The 27067-nt window shown below is 27.8% G+C and overlaps 3 protein-coding genes and 2 long non-coding RNA genes across 5 annotated transcripts; 1 reads left to right on the top strand and 4 right to left on the bottom strand.

The window, feature by feature from the left end:
- Nucleotides 1–5681: 5681 nt before the first annotated feature.
- On the bottom strand, nt 5682–7242 carry LOC148194765 (polygalacturonase-like). The gene is made up of 4 exons (XM_088097545.1): nt 7104–7242; nt 6655–6963; nt 6033–6551; nt 5682–5918 (listed from the first exon to the last, which is right to left on the bottom strand). Exons 1-4 carry the CDS (start codon nt 7221–7223, stop codon nt 5682–5684), a joined length of 1185 nt encoding a protein of 394 aa, XP_087953671.1. The 5' UTR covers nt 7224–7242.
- A 685-nt stretch (nt 7243–7927) lies between these two features.
- LOC148194764 (uncharacterized) lies at nt 7928–10477 on the top strand. The gene is made up of 3 exons (XR_015781736.1): nt 7928–8061; nt 8178–8258; nt 10298–10477. It is a non-coding gene; the product is annotated as an uncharacterized LOC148194764 (long non-coding RNA).
- Nucleotides 10478–12322: 1845 nt separating this feature from the next.
- On the bottom strand, nt 12323–13727 carry LOC148194763 (uncharacterized). The gene is made up of 2 exons (XR_015781753.1): nt 12789–13727; nt 12323–12705 (listed from the first exon to the last, which is right to left on the bottom strand). It is a non-coding gene; the product is annotated as an uncharacterized LOC148194763 (long non-coding RNA).
- A 3933-nt stretch (nt 13728–17660) lies between these two features.
- Nucleotides 17661–19280, bottom strand: LOC124835652 (polygalacturonase-like). The gene is made up of 4 exons (XM_088097617.1): nt 19161–19280; nt 18713–19021; nt 18094–18612; nt 17661–17979 (listed from the first exon to the last, which is right to left on the bottom strand). The coding sequence occupies exons 1-4, from the start codon at nt 19278–19280 to the stop codon at nt 17743–17745; spliced, it is 1185 nt and encodes a 394-aa protein (XP_087953743.1). The 3' UTR covers nt 17661–17742.
- A 5999-nt stretch (nt 19281–25279) lies between these two features.
- Nucleotides 25280–26840, bottom strand: LOC148194762 (polygalacturonase-like). The gene is made up of 4 exons (XM_088097557.1): nt 26702–26840; nt 26253–26561; nt 25631–26149; nt 25280–25516 (listed from the first exon to the last, which is right to left on the bottom strand). Exons 1-4 carry the CDS (start codon nt 26819–26821, stop codon nt 25280–25282), a joined length of 1185 nt encoding a protein of 394 aa, XP_087953683.1. The 5' UTR covers nt 26822–26840.
- Nucleotides 26841–27067: the final 227 nt, after the last annotated feature.

Genomic DNA, 27067 nt, shown 5'->3' with positions numbered 1-27067 from the left:
AAAGAGGGAAAATGTAAGAGGTTGGGGGACCAGCTGGTGGCTTTAGGATTCGCAGCTCCGAAGAAAATGACTAGAATGCAATGAATTACAGAATTTGAAAAAGAGAATTTGGGTACACATTGCATGAATCCTCAAATTTTCAATTATACATGTCATCTTATTCTGCCACCACCTATATTGCTAAGTTTTAAAATTTCTTTGAACTTTAGTGTGATGAAAATTTCATTTGGAGCATGTTTTAAATATTAGAAGCACATGGAAAGTAAAGATATTTATTTATTTGGAATAAAAAGGATACCAAGGAGGGTCCCGAGTGTTAGAGTGCATGAATATATGGTAACAATAACCAACGTCATAGGAGTATCGTTTTCATGTTTGGCTATTTCAAACTTTCAATATATATTAGTGACTGTTCCTGTCAATATGCTGGCAAAAGCCAAGAAAAGAACCATTTTGAATATACGATGGTTCTCACAACTGCTGCAAACTGTTATTCATACGCACAAATAGCTATGCTGTTTCCCAATTCACACCAAATAATTTCACACAAATACTGCATAAAATATCTTACAAAACGCATGCGATGACTTAAATGCCATCCATGCATTCCTTACATGTTACTATGTACTTGTAGATAACCGATTGGGTAAGGTGACAAATTAGATATAAAAGATTGATCGATTTTAATAATAGTTGAATAAAGTTAAGACGCAATTAATATCACAATAACTCTTGTTAAGTGGTTAAAGTTTGCATTAATGTTCATTAAGAGAGAAATTAATTGGTCAGATTATTATCAACTCTGTAAGAGTTTAATTTCGAGATAAAGTCACTTTTACTCACTGTTATATTTCTAAAAACCTACAAAGAAAATTTCTGACTTGTTCTACAGGTTACCCCATACACCGATCAATAACCAGAATCCAGAATGAAAAAACTACTTTCGACTCATCCCATTTCAGCATAAATATATATATCAAAACATGTCGTGAAAGCTTTTGCATTAGAGGGAACTCTGAATATAGAAAGAAAAAATATTCATACCAGAAATAGAAAATTCAATTACAGTAACTGGGTGGAAACTTTACTTTAGTGTGTCATTTTAATTAGATTGAGATAAATGTAAATTTGATGTCTAAATCATTTATATTTTATTATAATATAGTTTGTTAACTTTGTCATATCATTTATCAAAAAATATTTTTCAATTTTCATGTTTCATCATCTCAACATAAAAAAATATGTTAAAGATTTTGTATCGATTAAAAATATTATTTAATTTTAATATTCAAATAGAAGTAAACCTTATAATGTAATTTTAAATTTTATTATTTTAATAAAAATAACAACTTTTATCTCAAGTTATTTACAGTTTTAATTGGAATATACCTGGGGTTTATATGTAGAGATATTATAGCTTTTCAAAATACTGTTGTTTTTCATGTTCGGCAAAGAGTATCTCGAATTATATTCATTTAGATGATTATTATACATTGAAAGCTCAAAATTACACTTATACTTCTAATTTTCAAATAAAAATTGGATCTTTCAATTCAAAAATTGTAAAGAATCATGAGATGATATTCTAAAATTGAGAATAGTTTAAAAATAATGAGACAATTATTTTAATATTAAAAAAATTTAATATAAATAATTTTGTTATAAAAAAGTTTTATTATTTTAAATTTTTTTTTTATAAATTTTTTTTTTATAATTTTTTGATTTTTTTTAAAGTTTTTACTCTGTGTTTTTATGATTTAAGAACTAAGACTGTAGGATTGATTATTGTGACAAATTTTTTAATTTGGACAAATTAATTTATTTGTTTGAGTAAGTTAAGTTTCAATTTTTTTCCTTGATTGAGTTATCTTATGAGACTAATATTGTGTGTAACATAGTAAAACATATTGATAATGATTTTGTAAAATAATAAAGGTTTATTTCTATGTTTATTTATGAGAACTTTTTTACAGATTAACTTATCATTTTTTCTATTTTGTTTTATTTGTGTTATTTTTTTTTCAATAATCATTGTTGATCAACTCCATCATATTATTAATATTGTTGCCGCCTCATTATACATTGTTTTCCTTTTCTTTCAATATTGAGAAAAACTTTCATCTCTTTTACTGTACTATAATTTTTTTGAAATTATATCTTTATATCTTATACTGTAATTATACCTTAAAATATCTGTAATAACAATTTTTCAAAGTTGTAAATTTTCTGTTTTTGAGTATTATTAGTAAATATCTTATTTTATTAGCTATTGTAATAACAATTTTCTAAAATTATGAATTTTTTTTGTTTTTAGTATTATTAACAAATATTTTATTTTATTAGCTTATGCCAGTAAAATGGAATATTATAAAAATAACTCAAAAAGTAAGTTATCAAATTATAGAAAAATCTTTTAGCCTGATTAGAAGTTTCACCTCACTTATTTCGCTAAGTAAATAAAAGACTACTGACCATTAAGAGGTATATGTATATAAATTTTGGTAAAACAAATAAGTTAACTTCTAGAGACTAGTTTATATAGTAGACTAATCAATATAAAATGCTTGGTAAATATTTCAGGTATTTTAAAAATTTATAAGTTATAAATTGTAAGTTTATTTAGTTGCCTTCTGTATTTTTTTACTTTTATTTAATTTTCTTACTCAACTACTATTATATTTTAATATATTTTTCTGTTATCGTTAGTTTTTATTTTTATTTTTTTTGGCTGTCGCACGTAAGCTTCAAAAGGTCCTTTTATTAATTTTACATACCCTTACAGTCTTTAAACTCATTTTAAAAAAATAAAAAACATTTTTAAGATCGAATTATTTTAAAGGAATGACCTGGTTTGGTTGGTGTGATATGGTTGTTTGTTTGATTTTTTTTTTACGTATAAATTGATAACTCATAAATGCTATAATTTTCTTTTAATATAATAAGTTAGCCATTTTACTTTTTCTTTTCAAAAGAAAAATATAATTTTGAGTTTTCTATAAAACCAAATGATAAAAGAACAATAAACCGGTCTATTTTTTTTCCTAAAGTTATTCTTTATTAGTCCAATTCCCAAAAATATTGTCCAGTTTCATCATTCATTAATAAAATAAAATAAAATATATGCTTCATAATCAAACAAATAAATTTTACAAAATCTCTCACTATATATCTCTCATGTTTTCAATTATGTCGTAGAGTGAGAGAAATAATTTCAGAAGTTATTATCATTTGTTGAATTAATTAGAGGTAAATATTGGTTATAGTGCATCGGAACTTAATTCCTTTATATTTATCATAATTTGTAATAAATAAAGAATTTATTTTTTATGCATGATTAATTTAAAAAAACATTATCAAATATAGAAAAAATAGTGTATAATGTTAAAATAGAGATGACAACGTTTCATTATCTCACCTTTATTTTGAAGTAAATGTTTATCCTCATTCTCGAACTCATATTTAATGAGAATTTTTTTTCATCCTCATTCCCAATATTTGTATTTGTGTTTAGACATCAATTTAGACACAACTTTTTTGATAATTAAAACTTTGATAGGTAATGTTAGAAACCAATTATATTTTACCACTAAAATTTATTGTTATTTAATGATTTTCTTGTAGTGTTATTTATAGATGTAATTAAATGTATATTTATTCAATTTTCAAAATAAACTTACATATACTATACTATTTGACTCAAAGACTAATGTTAGTTTAATTTCCAAGATTGTATGTTAAAAATTATAATCAATTAAATATAGATAAAAGAATGGCAATGAAAAAGTTGAAAGAGTTTGTTTTTTTAGTGTTGATAATGTCTGATAAAAAGTGTGAGATTCTTTAATACATTATTGAGTTATTTGTTGTAAAATCTATATATATATATATATATATATATATATATATATATATATATATATATATATATATATATATATATATATATATATTTTCTTTTTTTCTAGTATCTTTTGCATCCGTAACAAATTGGTATTAGAACAATATTAGGGTTATTGTGTAGTTTGAGTTTTATAGCAATCTTTATGATGGGTCTCAATGGGTATACTCATCCCGAGGATAACTAAATAATTGTGCTTATTTTGTTTTCTTACTATTTTAATATCAATTAAATAACTTATAAAAAAAATTGAGAAAAAAAAGCATGTTGTTATCAAATATTATATTTAAACAACATATAAAGTTTTACACTATTACACACGAATAAAACTTTATAACAACTAAAACAACCTTTTAAAATGTCAATGAAACAAATTAGATAAAATTACAAAATACTTTTAAAAAACTATAAAAAGAAAAGAAGTAGTTAAGTTTAAAAATATTTCAAATAGTTTTTTTTAAAGTTATAATAAAATCTGTTTTTTACATATTACTCAATATTATAATACACAATTTAAATAAAATCGTACACAGGAAAATATAGTAAACTAATAATAATTCAAAGACATAAATCATTCATCTTTTAAACTTTATGATAATGATATTAAATTATTATATTTTGACAAATAAAATAAATTTATAGTATTTTTATGGTAAAATTACATTTCTTTAGAATGAATTAGGAAATAAAAGTATTGACTTAAAACCATTAAAATAATAATGTACACATTAGAAAAAAATAATTAAAAATGATGAACAATTCTAATGTGTTTTGAAAAATCATTGAATGATATATATAGTTAAGGGAATGATAAGATACACAGAACATCTGAGCATTATACAAACTTTTTAGATATGAAAGTAGTTTAAATATTAAAAGATAATAAAAATTGTTTAAATAAAATAAAAGGTTTTTTTAAATAAAAAATTAAAAATAATCAAAAATAAAAAAGATAATTTTTTTATATTATTAAGTAAATGAAAAGTTTACGTGGTTAATCACAAATTGAAAAAGTCATATACAATCTCAAGGGAACAAAAAAATAATAAATTAATATATATATATATATATATATATATATATATATATAAATTAAAAGTTTCTTACAAATAAAATGAAAGGAATAAATCTAGAATATATTTAAATTATTTTTATAGGAAAATTGAATAGATTTAATATACAATTCTTATCTTGGCCTTTTTACACATCAGTTCAATCCAATGGTAATAAGAAATTTTATAAAAGTGACATTTTTAATGAAAATATTTTAAATTAAGAATTTTTGAAATTTTTTAAGGTCAATTTTGAAAATTTAATTTTTCAAAGTAAAATATTAGGATATTATCATTATTTTATTATTATAAAAGAATATTTGAATTTAAAATATGCTAATCATAGGAATTAAGCTATGGAGTAAAGAGGTCCTTCAAAAAAGCTTTCATACATTAATAAGAGTATCATTAGTTCCTATTTTAATAAAATAAATTAATCAAAAACAATGTACACCATTAGAAGAAATAAATACTTCTTTTTGGATTCAAACGTCTAGTTTACATCATTCCATAAACTTTCTAATACCATCAAACACTAATAGAACTTTTGTTAGATAATGGTGGGATAATTGAACTCTTTATTATTAAAGAATTATTATATACATAATTATCATTTTACTTGAATTTATTTCAAGTATTTATTTAAAACTGAATTACAATTAAATTTACAACTATATACTATTTTCTTTTTTAACAATAAAAACGTAATACACTAATTAAACAAAATTGTATTACTGTTTTTTATTACTCGGAGCTGTGCAGGGAGGGACTTTTCCTGTTATTTTTGGTTTCACATTACTGCATACAGCTATTGCGGGAGCTCCATTGAACTTTAGATCAACATTAGATATCTCTACACCCTCACATGGTACACCACTGCTACAAGCAAGAATAATTCCTTCTTTAGTTGCTGAAGTTCCCTTAATATTTTTGATGATAACTTTGCTTATCTTTATTTTTGATGGATACTGGATCAACACAACAATAGGAAATCATATAAGTTAGTCTTTTAGGCCACATTATTGTATTATATGAAATATTTTGCAACTTGAATACACGCGAATATATAAGAGACTAAATACCTGTTTGGTACATTGATTCCATGGACAATACTCTTGGTCTATGATGACAGGGTTCGAAACATTATCCATGGTAATATCCTCAAATCTCATGTTAGTAACTGTTATTGTTCCTGGCTGACTAGGCCAAGTCTTAATCCTCACTCCATTTTGAGTTCCTTTTATACTGCAACTTTTAATTGTAATACCATCAACGGGCTCTTCTTCCTTGTATTTTCCAAGGCTTCCAACACTAATACCATGCCCAGGTCCACATTTCACATTTTGGACAAGAACTTGTTTACTACCATCACCTAGTGAAACACAATCATCTCCGGTGCCAATGTCTGTATTAAGAACATTCACACCTGTTGATCTTCCAATATGGATGCCATCGGTGTTGGCACTATTTGCTGGAGCAGTTACTTTAAATCCATCAAATGTCAAGTTTTTGCATCCCAAAACGTTAACATGAAAGTGTTTGCTATCCTTGCTAGTAATGCCACGAACTATTGAATTGGTGACGAAGTTGAATGCAAAATTCTATTGACATTTGATAAAAAGATTAAAGAAATGAATTAAATATAATTATGATAAATACGCATGTTATATTTTATTTGAATTTCAAAAAAAAAAACTTATTTACCATGCCAAGGAGTTTGCAACTAAATTTTTTGGAACAATCATTTTGTTTCCAAGCATAGGAACCTTGACCATCAAAGACTCCCTTACCAGATATGGTTAAGGCATCAGCATAGTCAATCCTTAGCATTTCGTCACCGCCAACGTCCTCTGGCTTTACGGGTGCTTTGATTGTTGCATCAACGCTAAGTTCAATAGGAGCCTTACAAGGACCTTTTAAAAATACATGTGTCATTTGATATGTGCCCGCTGGAATCACAATTTTTGAAGCAGATGTGGATGCACATGCTTGAGCCCAAGCACTTGTTAAAGCCTTTTAAGAATATGGAAAGCCAAATCAATGAAAAAATTGTAAAATTAATCAAAGATATCCTATAATTAATGATGAAACATGATTTCTGTTTTCATCAAACAATCTTAGTTCCTTTTTGTTACAATATCAAACCATGGTACCTTAGCTATATCTCCATTTGGTTTTCCCCCAAATTGTGATATTTGAAGAGTTGCTGATTGAGTTAAATGAAAACTAGTTGCGAAAAAGGACAAAAGTAATAAGATAGAACAATATTTCATATTGTGTATTTATTTTCGATTCAACTACCTTTCAATTGTGTTTAGTGAATTACTTTTAGAAGAATGTTTGAAATTGATTTATAACATAGCAAAATGAATTCATAACCATTAATACTATTAGCAATTATAACACATACGTTGCTTTATCTAAATGTGTCATTTCTTTTTTTAGATTTTTAATATATTTATAGGATTCATTTATAAAATCGTAACTTTTAGATCATCCATAAACAATCTATTTTTATCTTCTCCCTACAAACTATCAATGTCCGAAGATATAATCCAATTTAAGGAATTTGTTTTCGTTTCTTGAGGCAAGATGTTTTTAATCGATGTTCTAAATAAAAAAAATTTGATTTGTAACTTTTTTTTTCCATCAAGAATATTACTTTTAAAATTTTATAATTTAATAATATTTGAAGTATTAATGTGATAAAAATATGTTTATTAATTTAATTATTCTTTATTATAATTATTTTAAATTATATTAAAATATTTAACCCTTTTTTTTAAAATATATAAATATTAAGAAAATAAAATATATATATATATATATAAGGTCCTGGAAACTATATGGGCTATTGGGCCTTATTTTCTGAGGAAGCCAGACCCAAAGGGCCAAAGGCATCATGACCTTAGAAGGGGTTCCTTCATTTTCCAACTCTGATCTCATTTTCCAGCTTCTTCTTCTCTCTCTAAACTCAGTTTTCCTCTTCCTTCTCTGTCTTCTCTCTACCCTTACAGTCATTTGAACCGTTGAAATTTTAAATAGGTGGTGTTCTTTCGCTCACGGAGTTGAGAGCTTCCCTTCTATCCAATTAGATTTCCATTTGGACGGGTAAGTCAATTTCTCCACTTTCTTGAACTTAGGGCATGCAACTTTTCTGGTTGCATGGTGTTCCTTTTGATTTTCTGTCTATTCTAGCTCTAAGAGTTGTTTCCATCACCATTTAGGTGGTTGTAGGACACTGTTTGGGTTTTCGCTGTGAAGGCACGGTTAGGGCACTCTAGTTGACTACACTGCTCAATTTCAAGGTAAGGGGAACTAATTATGTTTCTGTATATTATTTGTATGACGTGTATGATGGATAAATTTTTGAAGTAAGTATGTCCTTATGCTTGAGTTGGATTCCTGTAACTTAAATTGAATGTGTTTGGATACTGAGTTGGATGAACTATAATGTGATGTGTTGTATGTCCTGTTGGGTGTATTGATTGACTGAAATGATTCACTCTTTGAAGTAGTTACACTTGTGGAGACTGTTAGACCAAATTTTAGTGAGAAAATATATACTTGGGTTGTGTTTAGTGAAAGTATTAACCTGAGGGGTAAAAAGGGAGAAAATGTATTTTATGATAGAAGTGGTTAGTGTTTTATGTGGATAAGGAGATGCAGTAGAGAGTAGGAAGTTATGTGAAAATGGATTAAGAAAGAGAGAGTAGGGAGGGTCTCAGGTTAGAGAATATAGAAAAAAAAATGGGTTGTTGTGTTGTAGTAGAAGAAAAGGAGGATGAAGTCTTGAGGGGTTTAAGGGGTAGAATGGTGTTATTAGTAGAGAAAGGGAAAGGTGTGGGATAGGAGTTACTGGTTAAGCATTGGTGGTGAAGGGAAGAGCTTCAGATGAGCCTAAGAGGAAAAAGAAAAAGAAAAAAAGGAGGTAGTGAAAGGTCTATGTTGTGAAGTGTATTAGGAAGAGGTTATAAGTTTGTGTGCACCAGTGAAAGAGGGTAATTAAAAATGCAAGTGAGTAGTGAGAGAAATGTTAAGTTGTTGATTTTAGGGGAAGAAGAAGTTTGTATGGCCTAACCTTATTCTTGCATCAGGTTAACTCAAGAGATTGGGTGTGATAGTTTCCGTGGGATTATCAGAATGTAGATGTGGTTATAGTGTAGCTTTTGGGAATATTTATTTATAGGTATAGTGTTTACGTGAGAAATATCACGTGACCTTTCATGAGGAGGAAGTGATAGATTGTGGTTACTGTGAAGAGAAATAAAGAAAGCTTGAGTGGTTGGGTCTGTGAGCAATGAGGATGAAAGGAACGGGAGGTTGGGTGTGCATGGGTTGCTTATCCAGGGGATGGAATTTTGTATAGAAGTTACGTGGGAAGGAAGATATAAGATTTTATAAAATGAAAGGAGAAAAGGGAGTTATTAGAAGAAAAAAAAGGGGAGCTACGGTAGGTATGGGTATTAATATAATATAAGAATATTAATATAATATAGTTTTATATATAATTAGTAAGTACGTATGATATATATTATGTTAATATAATATATATATATATATATATATATATATATATATATATATATATATATATATATATATATATAAAATAAAGTAAGGATAGTTGTTTTTTTATATTAAAAACGTGAGTGTTAATCAATGATTATATTACTTGTAGATATGTATAAATTGATGCATTTTATTAGTTGTTGCGGGTTAGTTAGAGTTGCTTGGTTCTTGGTATTGATTAACTTAAATTCAACTGTGAAGATGTTATTTTTATAATTTGTGAGTGGTGAGTAATGTATACTGTTGAGATTGTGTATATGATTACAAAGTGATGGAAGTATGATCCAAGTTGTAAATCAAGTTCCATCTGTGTAGGATCTCTTGGTGAGATCCTTAGTGTAGAATGATTGCATGGTAGCTCAGTCTTGGGGGTTTTCCTGACGCTCCAATGGTCTTTCATTCTCAAGTAGAGAGGATTGATCCATGTGGTGAGGAGTAGCAGGAGGTCCTAGTCTTGGAGGTTTCCAGTATGCTCCAGGGCGCGGAACGAATTAACCTCGTGAGTGTGGTAGGGTGGAACCCATTGGCAACGGCTTTGCAAAACAGTAGAGGCCACCACAAGTGCATAACCCACCATAGCTCGACAATCATTCTGGTCCGGACGAGTCGATCTATAAAACAATGAGTCTTGTGATGTCAATGTATCATGTTTGAGTGGCTTTTACATGTCGTGTGTGATTGAATAACATGATTTTTATATCTAGCTCACCCTTGCTTGTTTGTATTGCTTGTGTATGTTTCTTCTTGCCATGATCATCCATTTGGATGGGAGCAGATGGCGAGGAGGTTCCATTGGAGACGGCTTTGGAGGTTGAGGACAATGTTGCCGCCTAGTCTCCGGTGGTGTTATTAGTTATTCCTGAAATTTGGGATACCGTTTTTCCTTCCCGCTTATATTTAGATCTCTTTGGAATTTAAGTTTAAATTCTGAAGCTATTTTGAGGATGACTGTAATCCTATTTACTCTCAACTGTTTTTCTATATTACGCATGATGACGTACTTATTATATATATGCTTTCTATATAATTGGGATGTCACAATATATGTATAATTATATATATATATATATATATATATATATATATATATATATATATATATATATATATATATATATATATATATATATTATGTGATATATTATATTTTTAAGCAACGTTGTGGACATTTTATGGTAATAAACTTCTTATAATGGTAAAAGTAAATATAATATTTTTTTTCTAATTTTATTGTTGGTGGATTTTATTTATTACGTTATCAATTATTGTAAGTAATTATTTTACTTTTAAAAAGCAATTGCATTTAAAAAGAAAGTTTGCAAGGGAGATAGGCTAATTAGGGATATAAAAATCTGGAGTTAAAATATAAAAACTTAGAAAATGGTATTTTAAAAGTAGTAGTGTTTAGAAACAGGAAACTCGATTATTTGAATGTTAAGATGTTTTAATATAAAAAATTTCAATATGAACAAGTTTCATATTTTTAGAATACACTATCTCTAATAGCCAAATTTCTAGGATTCTATGATGCTTTTAGGAATTTTCGTCCTCTGATTCATTTTGTCGAAGAACTGACACTCAAGCTATTTGGACCAATCAATTTTTCAGATAGAGTATGTTGGTTTTGTCGCAACCGAAATCGCGACGGGACGACGATCCAAAAAGAAACGGGTTTTGAAAAGAGATTTGGAGTCGCCACCATAGTTTATTCTGGAAAACTACGGAAAAACCATAAAATGATAAGGCATGGTCTAGGAAAAACCAGATTCTGGGTTCGGGAGTCGGTTACGTGTAGGAAAGGTATTAGCACCCTACAACGCCTGTCCTAAGGTAGTACCTTTAACTAAATACGCGAATATGATGTGGTTTTCAAAATGTTTAACTATTCCCTAAAATAAAACTCTAAAAGAAACAAAATATATTTTTTAGCTTTTTGGGCCCGACAAGGATTGACCTTGCTCCTACATATTATCATTCAGAATGAGAAATCAGGGTTACGTAGTTCTTTTGGAAACTGTGTTGAAAATTTCGTATCTCCACTCTTGATGGAGAATCAAGGATCACGTAGTTTTGGCGGAAAGATTGTTTGTTTGTTTGAAAGTGTTGATGTTTTTAGCTTTTGAAGATTTTATATATTTGTTTTTGATATTTTCGAGAAAAAGAAGGTAATGAGTAGTAGGCCGACGCGAACGGTTACACAAGTGCTCATACCTTAGAATGGTATTTAAATATTTTTAGTTATTTTTTAAAAGAGAAATAACGATATTAAGCACTTCGACGATGCGAACGATCGCACGAGCACTGATACCATTATTTAAATTTTTAAGATTGAGGATATTAAGTACTAGGCTTATGCGGACGATTGCACGAGTACCCATATCATTATTTAAATTTTTAGAAAGACTTAGGAGTATTGAATGCTAGACTGATACGGACGATCGCACGAGCACTCATACCGTTATTTAATTTTTAGATGGAAGATATTAAGTACTAGGCTGATGCGAACGATCGCACGAGTACTTATACCTTTTTGAAATACGCAAAAACAATATTTAAAATTTTTTAATTTTATCATTTTTTATATTTTATAATTTTTTTTATTTTTAGGTAATCTTTATCGTATAAAAATAATTGCTTAAAATGAAATAAGAGCTTATTTAGTTATTAAATAAAAGAAGAATTTTAAACACTAAAAACTATTAAATCTATTTTTTTGTAGTTTTTTTTTAATTTTATCCTTTTTATATTTTATAAGCAAATAATAGTTACATAAGTATAGAAAATAAGTATAAAAAATAAATGAATGTGAAAACATACTAATATAATAGTAAAATAAACTGTGCAAGAAAAGTGTACGTGTGACAAATAATTACGGTGAAAGAAAAAAAAATCAAAGAAAAAAATCACAAAATACATATACGGTTGCATAAAGTAAAATAAAAACATAAAAGAACAAATCTAATAAAACCAAAGATATATAGATTAGAACCGATATTGAGGAAAAGCTTGCCCAGGCCCAATTTCTTTCAAAGCAGAAACCCTGGTTTCTTTTTCTCTCTTCATTTGTAGAAATCTCCTTCTTCTCTCATGAGTCAGAGACATCCTCTTCCTCAGCCTTCATACCGTCACACCAAATCACTAGCCTCCGTGGACAAAGTGTAGGCCATCCTCAGATCCATACACCTGCATAAATAAAATAAAAAGAACCCCAAAAACAAATGCTAACAATTAGGACGGACCAGACAGTGAGCCATTAGCGTCCAAACCTTATGTCAGTCTGCTTCTTCTCCTCGCACAGATTGTTCACGTTGCCAACCAGCCCAACCAGCCCCAAAACGAAACACTTGCGCGTCTCTTCATCTTCGCAGCTGCGTGGGCAGAGACTAGGAAAATGAGTGAGTTTTTCTCTGTTCTTCGGGTGTTGAACAAGATAGAGAGGGAGAATAAAAGATGAATTGTTGTTCAGGTGTTGAACAAGATAGGGGGAGAATGGAAAATAAATGGATGATGAAGACGGTGTTTCTCTGTGCCAGTGGAAATGGATGTCATGAAGACAAAGAGGAATCAATTTGTGTGGGAGAGATGACTATCGAATGTTCTTCCCTCTCTGTATGAAAATGGTTTTGGGGTTTTTGATAGTTGAAAGATGAAGTTGAAGTTGGGTGGGAGAATGAGATTCTGTGATGTGCGTGCTGGAGGAATAGTTTCTGTTGAGCGAATCAAGAGAGGAATTGAGAGTTGTGTGTGTGCCCGTGATGGTGAGTGGGAGTTGCAGCAGGGGATGAATGATGATGGGTGTTGGAGGCAATGGAGAATGAGGGAATGAGTTGGGGGAATGGTGGTTTTTCAAAAAGGGAGCGTGTCAGTGTGCGTGAGGGAGGATCCCTTTCTCTTTTTCTTTTTGAGAATTGGGTGAGTCTCTTTTTCTTTTTGAGAATTGGGTGAGTGTAGGTGATCTTGCTTTTTTTTTCTTTTTCTTTTCTTTTTTTCTTTTTTTTTTCTTTTTACTTTCTTTTTAAAATACTCATATGAAAATCAAATCAAATAATAAAAAAACGAAATAAAAAAATAATAAAAAGCAGAATTAAAATCATAAAAAAACATAAAATAAAATAAGATAAAATAAAATACGATAAAATAAAACGAAAGACCTATATTATTTAGTTATCCGGACGAAATTGGGTGTTGACAGGTTTTATGCTCTTTCCTTTCCTTAGTTTTGTTTTCCTTGTGTGTTAGTCCTTTATGTTTTGCATGTGATGTTTAAGTTTTCTATAAGACTCTGTTGATAAGTGATCCTAATAATGTACCCTAATTGTGTTTCGGTTTTATTTGTGTTTGGATCTGTTTTAGATCTTCTAGAGCAGTTTGGTCATTTGTTAGGTAAGGAAAACTAACTACCACTTTTTGATGTTAATGATGTTTTGATACACTATGATGCATGTTTGATTAGATGTGAAATTCATGTTTTAGTATGTGTAGTTGTTGTTGTTGGATGTGTACTTGTTTTGGTTGTATTTGTGTTAAGTTGAGGAATTGAGAATCTGGCCATTTAAGCAATTTAGTTGCATTCATTTTGACACCTAAACCTGTTTTTGAATCATACTTTGAGTTAAGAATACTAATTTAGTTATTTGAACAGGTCCCTGTTTTCTTAATTAACATAGTTGAAGTTTCTATTTTTTTTTATATTGGGTTAAGGGGCACTAATGTGGTGTTGAGTGGTACTAATGTGGCATTGAGCCTAAGCTTGACAGTTAGGATTAGAGTTTTAGCTCCAGGCCACTTAACGCCAAGTTTGTGCAACTAAGAAACCATAATGTGAATGTTTTGGCATTAAGCGGTGGATTTGTACATTTGAGCTTCACTTTTTTCTAGAGGTTTGAATCCCTTTTCTTCATAATTCGTTGGAAGAGAGGGTTAGTCTCGTTGGGCGATAAAAATTGTGAGAGCCATAGCGTTGAGCTCTAGAGTTTGATATTGAGTGCACCCTTTTACAAGGGCTTTTGCATAAGCATCAATTTGAGGGCAAATGTAGTTCTTTGTGATTTGTGTTTTTGTTTATCTAGCTGGTTTTATTTGTATTATATATATATATAATATATATATATATATATATATATATATATATATTATGAAATTGATGATGCTTCACAGACTCTAATATGATTGTGAGTATGTATATGGTGATTATTGAAGTATGATTGGGTAATGATAATCTTGTTGTTGGCATGATATTTGTGTTTGGTGTAATTTCATGGATCTCGTGGAGAGATTCTATAATAGCGTTCATTAACGTAATGTATTAATGTAGGGATTCTATATTAAGAGTTATTTTGAGATTCTGATAATTATCCAATCTCTAGTAGAGAAGAAGGTAGAGTAGCAAGAGTTCTTAGTTTATGGGTTTTTCATTGGCCACAAGTGGTTGATAAACTAACCTTGTGTGGTAGCTTTAATGGGCAAGTTGTTTCACCATTTCAAGTACAGAACTCGCCAGAGTCCAATATCAATACATATGTATGATTTCATGTGTTAAGATTTATTGATATAAATGTTTATTTGTGTTAATATCTATATAAATGTTGTATGATTGCCTCTTTTTGGTACATTATCTTACCCTTTTCTTTTTTATTTGTTTGTCTGTTTTGTTCCTTCTATTTGCAATAATCACCTTAATGGTGTGAGCAAGATGTTCCAGTTGATCCGGTAGAGGATAAGGAAGAAACAACAACATAATTAGGATTTGTTTTGCTATGTAAATCCTTTGTCTTTTAAAAATTCTAGCCTACTTTTGTATGTACATATAATTTTCTATATGCATGTTTTGTAGATGACTTTAATATAAGAATTGTTTGTTTGTTTCACTTGCTTGATGATTATGATTTATAAATTTTTCATTTAGTAGTCTTACAATATTAAATGAGATGTTACATTTAGAATGAAAAAATAACTTTTTCTTTTAACAACTTGCTTGATGATTTGTAGATGACTTTAATATAAGAATTGTTTGTTTGTTTCACTTGCTTGATGATTATGATTTATAAATTTTTCATTTAGTAGTCTTACCATATTAAATGAGATTAAATGAGATGTTACATTTAGAATGAAAAAATAACTCTTTTTTTAACAACTTCTAAAGTAAAAAAAATACAAAAAACTGGGTATAGATGTAAAATTCTTCTATCTTAATTGTATTGTTTATTATTGATTTACTAAAATTCTTAAAAATAAAACTAAGGATGAAAACATACCAAGACCGCCACGAATTTTATAATATTATCCCCAACCTCAAAGTAAAAATTCTCACAACTTTCATTCCTACAACTTTATAAACGTTTTGTCTCATATTCATCCCAAAGATAACTAGGATACTTGTGTTCATTCTGTTTTCTTATTATTTTAAATCAATTAGGTAACTTTTATAAAAAAAATTAAGAAAAAAAAACACGATGTTATCAAATATTCTATTTAAACAATATATTGAATGTCAATTAATTTGAACGAAGTAATAATTATATAAATTTAAAATAAAATAACCAAATAATATATAGGAAAAATTCTAAGAATTCTATAAAATTTCATCATTACACATGAATAAACCTTTATAACAACTAAAACAACCTTTGGAAATGTCAATGAAACAAACTAGATAAAATTACAAAATATTTTTAAAAAAATATAAAAACCAAAGAAACAGTCAAATTTAAAAACATTTCAAATGTTTTTTTAAGTTATAATAAAATCTATTTTTTACATATTAATCAATATTATAATACACAATTTAAATAAAATGATACATAAAAAAAAATATAAACTAATAATAATTCGAATATAAAAATAAATCATTAACTTCATAATAATTGATAGTAAATTATTACATTATGACAAATAATTTTTTTTTAGTGTTGTGATGGTAAAATTACATTTTAGAATGAATTGAAAATAAAAGTAATTATGTAAAGTTATTAAAATAATATTGTACACATTAGAAAACAATAATTAAAAATGATGAACAACCTAATGTGTTTTGAAAAATCATTGAATAATATTGGACAAAATAAAAATAATTATAGTACGACTGAGTATTATAAAATATTTTTTATATATAAACTAGTTTAAATGTTGAAAAAATAATAAAATTGTTTAAGTGAAATAAAAAAAATTAAAATAAAAAATTAAGGATCAACAAAAATAAAGAAGGTAAGTTTTTCTTATATTACCAACTCAATTGATCACAAATTGGGAGAGTCATATATTCTCAGGTGAACAAATAAATAATAAATTAAAATACAAAAAAGGAGTTGAAATAATTGAATGATATTTGATTTAATGAAAATATTAAAACAGCAAATGTCTTAAACATCTAAGTGTGAAAAAAAAAATCAGAAAACTAAATATAAATATTATATAAACATAAATATACAAACCTGAAAATTGAAAGAGAAGAGAAAAAAAAGTGTGAAACAAAAAAATTCACAAAATTAAATATAAATATTACATATATATATATATATATATATATATATATATAAATTAAAAGTTTCTTAAAAATTAAATGAAAGGAATAAATATAGAATATGTTTAAATTATTTTTATATGAAAGATTTAATATACAATTGTTATCTTGGCCTTTTTACACATAAGTTCAATATAAAGGTAATAAGAAATTTTATAAAAGTGACATTTTTAATAAAAATATTTTAAATTAAGATTTTTTGAAAAATTTTAAGATCAATTTTAAAAATTTATTCTCCAAAGTAAAATATTAGCATATTACCATATTTTATTATTATAAAAGAAGATTTGAATTTAAAAGATGCTAATCATAGGAATTAAGCTATGGAGTAAGAGGTCCTTCAAATAAACATTCATACAATCATTAATAAGAGTATCATTAGTTCTTATTTTAACGAAATAAATTAATCAAAAACAATGTAAACCATTAGAAGAAATAACTACTTATTTTTTCACTTACAAGTCTAGTTTACATCATTCCAAAAACTTTATGATACCATCAAACACTAATAGAACTTTTGTTAGATATATTATGGTGAGATAATTGAACCCTTTATTATTAAGGAATTATTATATACATAATTGTCATTTTAATACAATTTATTTCAAGTATTTATTTAAAATTGAATTACAATTAAATCTACAACTATATATTATTTTTTTTACAAGAAAAATGTAATACAATAATTAAACAAATTTGTATTACTGTTTTTTATTACTCGGAGCTGTGCAGGGAGGGACCTTTCCTGTTATTTTTGGTTTCACATTACTGCATACAGCTATTGCGGGAGCTCCATTGAACTTTAGATCAACATTAGACATCTCTACACCCTCACATGGTACACCACTGCTACAAGCAAGAATAATTCCTTCTTTAGTTGCTGAAGTTCCCTTAATATTCTTGATGATAACATTGCTTATCTTTATTTTTGATGGATACTGGATCAACACAACAATAAGAAATCATATAAGTTAGTCTTTTAGGCCACATTATTGTATTATATGAAATCTTTTGCAACTTGAATACACATGAATATATAAGAGACTAAATACCTGTTTGGTACATTGGTTCCATGGACAATACTCTTGGTCTATGATGACAGGGTTCGAAACATTATCCATGGTAATATCCTCAAATCTCATGTTAGTAACTGTTATTGTTCCTGGCTGACTAGGCCAAGTCTTAATCCTCACTCCATTTTGAGTTCCTTTTATACTGCAACTTTTAATTGTAATACCATCAACGGGCTCTTCTTCCTTGTATTTTCCAAGGCTTCCAACACTAATACCATGTCCAGGTCCACATTTCACATTTTGGACAAGAACCTGTTTACTACCATCACCTAGTGAAACACAGTCATCTCCGGTGCCAATGTCTGTATTAAGAACATTCACACCTGTTGATCTTCCAATATGGATGCCATCGGTGTTGGCACTATTTGCTGGAGCAGTTACTTTAAATCCATCAAATGTTAAATTTTTGCATCCCAAAACATTAACATGAAAGTGTTTGCTATCCTTGCTAGTGATGCCACGAACTATTGAATTGTTGACGTAGTTGAATGCAAAATTCTATTGACATTTGATGAAAAGATTAAAGAAATGAATTAAATATAATTATGATAAATACGCATGTTATATTTTATTTGAATTTCAAAAAAAAATTATTTACCATGCCAAGGAGTTTGCAACTAAATTTTTTGGAACAATCATTTTGTTTCCAAGCATAGGAACCTTGACCATCAAAGACTCCCTTACCAGATATGGTTATTGCGTTAGCATAGTCAATCCTTAGCATTTCGTCACCGCCAACGTCCTCTGGCTTTACGGGTGCTTTGATTGTTGCATCAACGCTAAGTTCAATAGGAGCCTTACAAGGACCTTTTAAAAGTACATGTGTCATTTGATATGTGCCTGCTGGAATTACAATATTTGAAGCAGATGTGGATGCACATGCTTGAGCCCAAGCACTTGTTAAAGCCTTTGAAGAATACGGAAAATCAAATCAATGAAAAAATTGTAAAATTAATCAAAGATATCCTATAATTAATGATAAAACATGTTTTTGTTTTCATCAAACAATCTTAGTTCCTTTTTGTTACAATATCAAACCTTTGTACCTTAGCTATATCTCCATTTGGTTTTCCCCCAAATTGTGATATTTGAAGAGTTGCTGATTGAGTTAAATGAAAACTAGTTGCGAAAAAGGACAAAAGTAATACGATAGTACAATATTTCATATTGTATTTATTTTCGATTCAACTACCTTTTAATTGTGTTTAGTGAATTACTTTTAGAAGAATGTTTGAAATTGATTTATAACATAGCAAAATGAATTCATAACCATTAATACTATTAGCAATTATAACACCTACGTTACTTTATCTAAATGTGTCATTTCTTTTTTTAGATTTTTAATATATTTATAGGATTCATTTATAAATCGTAACTTTTGGATCATCCATGAACAACCTATTTTTATCTTCTCCCTACAAACTGTCAATGTCAGAAGATATAATCCAATTTAAGGAATTTGTTTTCGTTTCTTGAGGCAAGATGTTTTTAATCCATGTTCTACATAACAAATTTTTTTATTTTTAACTTTTTTTTCCTCCAAGAATATAGCTTTTATAGTTTTTATAATTTAACAATATTTTAAGTATTAATATGATAAAAATATATTTATTAATTTAATTATTCTTAATTATAATTATTTTAAATTATATTAAAATATTTTGTCCTTTTGAGATAAATATGTAAATATTAAGAAAATAAAATATAATTATAATCATATATATATATATATATATATATATATATATAATGTGATATATTATATATTTAAGTAAAATTGTGTAAATTTTATGATAATAAATTTGTGATAATTATAAAAGTAAATATAATATTTTTTCTAATTTTATTGTTGGTGGTTTCATTTATTCTGTTATCAATTATTATTGTAAGTAATTATTTTACTTTAAAAAGGTAATCACATTTAAAAAGAAAGTATGGAAGATAAGATAATGAGAACATGAGCTAATTAGGGATATAGAAACATGGAATAATGTAGACTTAGAAAATTGTATTTTTAAAAATAGCAGTGATTTAAAAATAGGGAGACTAGATTATTTGAATTTTAAAATGTTTTAATATAAAAGTTTATAATACGAAAAAGTTTTATATTTTAAAATACAATATCTCTTTAATAGTCACTTTTTTAGAATTCTATGACGTCTTTAGGAGTTTCATCATCTGATTCATTTTATTGAAGAACTGACAGGGTAGGATTGAACTTGATTGCGAGTTTTTCAATTTCGACCAATCAATTTCTTAGATAAGATAGGTTTGTTTTCTTCTCTTTCCTTTTGCTCAATTTTCTTTTCCTTGCATACTAGTCCTTTATGTTTTTCATGTGAGGTTTGAATCCTTTATAAGACACTCTGATGATCAGTAGTGCTAATCGTGTATCTTAATTGTGTTTCTGTTATTTATCGAAGTAGATAAATTTTTCTGAGTTTAAATTTATTTTAGGTCTTCTAGAGCGGTTTGGTCATTTCTTAGATAAAGAAAGCTAATTATCACTTCTTGATGTTAGTAATTAGCACTTCTTGATGTTAGTGTTGCTAAATGTGTCCTTGTTTTGATTGTATTTGTGTTGCGTTGAGGAATTAAGAATCTGATTATCTGAGAAAATTGGTTATATTCATTATAACACCGAAACCTGTTTTGAACCATACATTACGTCATTTATGATAAAAAAATCCCGCTGCACACATGCTAAAAATATTTCTCTGAAAACTGCGGAACAATTTCATTGATTCATGATGGCTTTTAAATAGCTATGACCCAAATAACCTGTAACTAACTCACGAAATACAAACTACCTCTACTGTTTTCTAAATTAAAAATAAAGACCCAAATGAAATTATTAAACTACCCTAATTTTAAATTTATCCCAATTTGAACGGGTCCTAGTTTCTCAATTAACAAAGTTGAAGTTTATTTATTTTGATATGGGTTGATGGGCAATAATGTGGCAGTGAGGGAGTACCAATGTGCACTGAGCGCAAGCTTGACCGTTAGGATTAGGGAACATTTAATCTCTAGGCCACTTAGTGCCAAATTTGTGCAACCGAGCAACCAGAAATGTGAATGTTTTAACATTGAATGATGGCTTTATACGGTTGATTGTTACTTTTTTCTATAGGTCTGGATCTTTTTCTTCATAATTTGTTGGGCGGGGTTAGTCTCACTGGACGAAAAAAGTTGCGAGAGCTCTAACATTAAGTACTAGAGATTAGCTTTGAGCGCATCGTTTTACGAGGGCTTTTGCATTGAGCATTAGTCTAAAGAATATATATATATATATATATATATATATATATATATATATATATATATATATATATATATATATATATATATATATATATATATATATATATAGGGGTTTGCTAACGCGCGTACGCCTGTTTTTCAGTTGGTACATTTTAGCAATGTGTACCGGGTTTTAGTAGACAAAAATATCCTTATATACCATGGATTCTAAGTTCTAAGGTTAAGGGTATTTTAATAATTTTCATTCTCAAAACTAAAAGAAATCCCCAAACCCTTACTCACCTCTCTCATTCCTGTCAACCCTTTCTCTTTCATCTTTCTCACTCCAATCTTTTCTCTGTCATCCCTACTGTAGTCCCAATTGAAAAAATCAGAAACACCCTACTGTAGTCCCAATTGAAAAAATCAGAAACACTTGCAGTTAAACAATCTTACAAAAAAATGATTTTATAATGAGTTTTGATCTTATAATTTTTGTCTTATCTAATTTTATCCAATTTTCACAAGCATAAAGGAATTGGTAATTGACCTCGAAAAAATCAGAAATACTTGTTGTTAAACAATTTCTTACAAAAAATGATTTTATAATGAGTTTTATCCGAAAGAATTGGTAATTGGCCTGGAGGGTTTTTTTAGAGATGATGATTCAACATATGCAGATGATGAAATTAGAGAAATCAGTGAAGATGGTGAAATTGAAGAGATCTTGAATGAACCTTTGCCTCAAGGTGAATATGTCAATGACTCAACTCTTTAGAAAGACAAATTGTTTAAAGGCAAGTGTTTCTGATTTTTTCAATTGGGACTACAGTAGGGATTTTTTCAATTGGGACTACAGTAGGGATGACAGAGAAAAGGTTGGAGTGAGAGAGATGAAAGAGAAAGGATTGAGAGGAATGAGAGACGTGAGTAAGGGTTTGGGGGGTTTCTTTTTTTTTTTTTTTAAGTTTTGAGAATGAAAATTATTAAAATACCTTTAACCTTAAAACTTAGAATACATGATATATCAGGGTATTTTTGTTTACTAAAATCCGGTACACATTGCTAAAATGTACCAACTGAAAAATAGGCGTACGCGCGTTAGCAAACCCCATATATATATATATATATATATATATATATATATATATATATATATATATATATATATATATATATTAATGAAATTAATGATGCTTCATGGATTCTAGTATGAGTATGAGTATGTGTGGTGTTTATTCAAGTATGATTTGGTAATTATGATGAGTTTGTTGTTGACATGGTATATGTGTTTGGAGTAATTCTATTATCTCGTGAAGAGATTTTATGTGGCGTTTAGCAACGTAATGTATTAATGTATAGATTCCGTATTATGGATTATCCACCACTCTAACAACCCTCGAATCTCAAGTAGAGAAGGGTTAGATATGTCGTGAGAAGTAGTAGGAGGTCCTATGCTATAAACTTTTCATAGGTCATAAGTGGTTGACATACTAACCTTGTATGGTAGCTTCGATGGACAAGTTGTTTCACCATTTCAAGTGCAGAACTCGCCAGAGTCTGATATCAATACATGTATTCAAATTGTCTAAGTCTAGCATCTATGATTTCATGTGTTAGGATTTCGTGATATGAATGTTTATTTGTGTTAATATCTATATAAATGTTGTATTATTGCCACTTTTTGATACATTATCTTACCTTTTTCTTTTCTGTTTGTTTGTCTGTTTTGTTCTTTTTATTTGTAATAATGACCTTATCAGTGTGAGTAGATCAAGATGTTCCCGTGGGTGAGAAATAAGCAACAACATAGTTATGATTTGTTTTGCTGTGTAAATTTTTTATCTTTTAAAAATTCTAGTATACTTTTGTATGTATATATAACTTCCTATACTCAATGCACATTTTGTGGACACTCAATGCACATTTTGTGGACGACTTTAATATAAGAGTTGTTTGTTTGTCTCATTTTTTTTTGTTGATTTTGATTTATATAACTTTCATTTAGTAGTCTTTAACGGTTAAATGAGATGTTACATATAGAATGAAAAAATATATTTTTTGGTGTTACAACTTTTAAAGTAAAACAAAAAAAAAATAGATATAGATGTAAAAATCTTCTATCCTAATTGTATACTTTATTATTGATTTACTAAATTTCTTAAATATAAAACTAAGGATGAAAACATATGAGGACTGACACGAGTTTTATTATATCATGCCAACCTCGAAGTAAAAATTCTCACAAATTTTCATTCATATAACTGGTATATATAGTTATACACGTTTTTGTCTCATACTCATCCCGAGGATAACTAAATAATTGTGCTTATTTTGTTTTCTTACTATTTTAATATCAATTAAATAACTTATAAAAAAAATTGAGAAAAAAAAGCATGTTGTTATCAAATATTATATTTAAACAACATATAAAGTTTTACACTATTACACACGAATAATTTTATAACAACTAAAACAACCTTTGAAAATGTCAATGAAACAAATTAGATAAAATTACAAAATACTTTTAAAAAACTATAAAAAGAAAAGAAGTAGTTAAGTTTAAAAATATTTCAAATAGTTTTTTTTAAAGTTATAATAAAATCTGTTTTTTACATATTACTCAATATTATAATACACAATTTAAATAAAATCGTACACAGAAAAATATAGTAAGCTAATAATAATTCAAAGACATAAATCATTCATCTTTTAAACTTTATGATAATGATATTAAATTATTATATTTTGACAAATAAAATAAATTTATAGTATTTTTATGGTAAAATTACATTTCTTTAGAATGAATTAGGAAATAAAAGTATTGACTTAAAACCATTAAAATAATAATGTACACATTAGAAAAAAATAATTAAAAATGATGAACAATTCTAATGTGTTTTGAAAAATCATTGAATGATATATATAGTTAAGGGAATGATAAGATACACAGAACATCTGAGCATTATACAAACTTTTTAGATATGAAAGTAGTTTAAATATTAAAAGATAATAAAAATTGTTTAAATAAAATAAAAGGTTTTTTTAAATAAAAAATTAAAAATAATCAAAAATAAAAAAGATAATTTTTTTTATATTATTAAGTAAATGAAAAGTTTACGCGGTTAATCACAAATTGAAAAAGTCATATACAATCTCAAGGGAACAAAAAAATAATAAATTAATATATATATATATATATATATATATATATATATATATATATATAAATTAAAAGTTTCTTACAAATTAAATGAAAGGAATAAATCTAGAATATATTTAAATTATTTTTATAGGAAAATTGAATAGATTTAATATACAATTCTTATCTTGGCCTTTTTACACATCAGTTCAATCCAATGGTAATAAGAAATTTTATAAAAGTGACATTTTTAATGAAAATATTTTAAATTAAGAATTTTTGAAATTTTTTAAGGTCAATTTTGAAAATTTAATTTTTCAAAGTAAAATATTAGGATATTATCATTATTTTATTATTATAAAAGAATATTTGAATTTAAAATATGCTAATCATAGGAATTAAGCTATGGAGTAAAGAGGTCCTTCAAAAAAGCTTTCATACATTAATAAGAGTATCATTAGTTCCTATTTTAATAAAATAAATTAATCAAAAACAATGTACACCATTAGAAGAAATAAATACTTCTTTTTGGATTCAAACGTCTAGTTTACATCATTCCATAAACTTTCTAATACCATCAAACACTAATAGAACTTTTGTTAGATAATGGTGGGATAATTGAACTCTTTATTATTAAAGAATTATTATATACATAATTATCATTTTACTTGAATTTATTTCAAGTATTTATTTAAAACTGAATTACAATTAAATTTACAACTATATACTATTTTCTTTTTTAACAATAAAAACGTAATACACTAATTAAACAAAATTGTATTACTGTTTTTTATTACTCGGAGCTGTGCAGGGAGGGACTTTTCCTGTTATTTTTGGTTTCACATTACTGCATACAGCTATTGCGGGAGCTCCATTGAACTTTAGATCAACATTAGATATCTCTACACCCTCACATGGTACACCACTGCTACAAGCAAGAATAATTCCTTCTTTAGTTGCTGAAGTTCCCTTAATATTTTTGATGATAACTTTGCTTATCTTTATTTTTGATGGATACTGGATCAACACAACAATAGGAAATCATATAAGTTAGTCTTTTAGGCCACATTATTGTATTATATGAAATATTTTGCAACTTGAATACACGCGAATATATAAGAGACTAAATACCTGTTTGGTACATTGATTCCATGGACAATACTCTTGGTCTATGATGACAGGGTTCGAAACATTATCCATGGTAATATCCTCAAATCTCATGTTAGTAACTGTTATTGTTCCTGGCTGACTAGGCCAAGTCTTAATCCTCACTCCATTTTGAGTTCCTTTTATACTGCAACTTTTAATTGTAATACCATCAACGGGCTCTTCTTCCTTGTATTTTCCAAGGCTTCCAACACTAATACCATGCCCAGGTCCACATTTCACATTTTGGACAAGAACTTGTTTACTACCATCACCTAGTGAAACACAATCATCTCCGGTGCCAATGTCTGTATTAAGAACATTCACACCTGTTGATCTTCCAATATGGATGCCATCGGTGTTGGCACTATTTGCTGGAGCAGTTACTTTAAATCCATCAAATGTCAAGTTTTTGCATCCCAAAACGTTAACATGAAAGTGTTTGCTATCCTTGCTAGTAATGCCACGAACTATTGAATTGGTGACGAAGTTGAATGCAAAATTCTATTGACATTTGATAAAAAGATTAAAGAAATGAATTAAATATAATTATGATAAATACGCATGTTATATTTTATTTGAATTTCAAAAAAAAAAACTTATTTACCATGCCAAGGAGTTTGCAACTAAATTTTTTGGAACAATCATTTTGTTTCCAAGCATAGGAACCTTGACCATCAAAGACTCCCTTACCAGATATGGTTAAGGCATCAGCATAGTCAATCCTTAGCATTTCGTCACCGCCAACGTCCTCTGGCTTTACGGGTGCTTTGATTGTTGCATCAACGCTAAGTTCAATAGGAGCCTTACAAGGACCTTTTAAAAATACATGTGTCATTTGATATGTGCCCGCTGGAATCACAATTTTTGAAGCAGATGTGGATGCACATGCTTGAGCCCAAGCACTTGTTAAAGCCTTTTAAGAATACGGAAAGCCAAATCAATGAAAAAATTGTAAAATTAATCAAAGATATCCTATAATTAATGATGAAACATGATTTTTGTTTTCATCAAACAATCTTAGTTCCTTTTTGTTACAATATCAAACCTTGGTACCTTAGCTATATCTCCATTTGGTTTTCCCCCAAATTGTGATATTTGAAGAGTTGCTGATTGAGTTAAATGAAAACTAGTTGCGAAAAAGGACAAAAGTAATAAGATAGAACAATATTTCATATTGTGTATTTATTTTCGATTCAACTACCTTTCAATTGTGTTTAGTGAATTACTTTTAGAAGAATGTTTGAAATTGATTTATAACATAGCAAAATGAATTCATAACCATTAATACTATTAGCAATTATAACACATACGTTACTTTATCTAAATGTGTCATTTCCTTTTTTAGATTTTTAATATATTTATAGGATTCATTTATAAAATCGTAACTTTTAGATCATCCATAAACAACCTATTTTTATC

The sequence above is a fragment of the Vigna umbellata genome, chromosome 8 (assembly GCF_029865625.1).
Source record: "Vigna umbellata cultivar VRB3 chromosome 8, Vumbellata_1.0, whole genome shotgun sequence".
Lineage (NCBI taxonomy): Eukaryota > Viridiplantae > Streptophyta > Magnoliopsida > Fabales > Fabaceae > Vigna > Vigna umbellata.
This window is presented reverse-complemented; position numbering and strand designations above follow the sequence as displayed.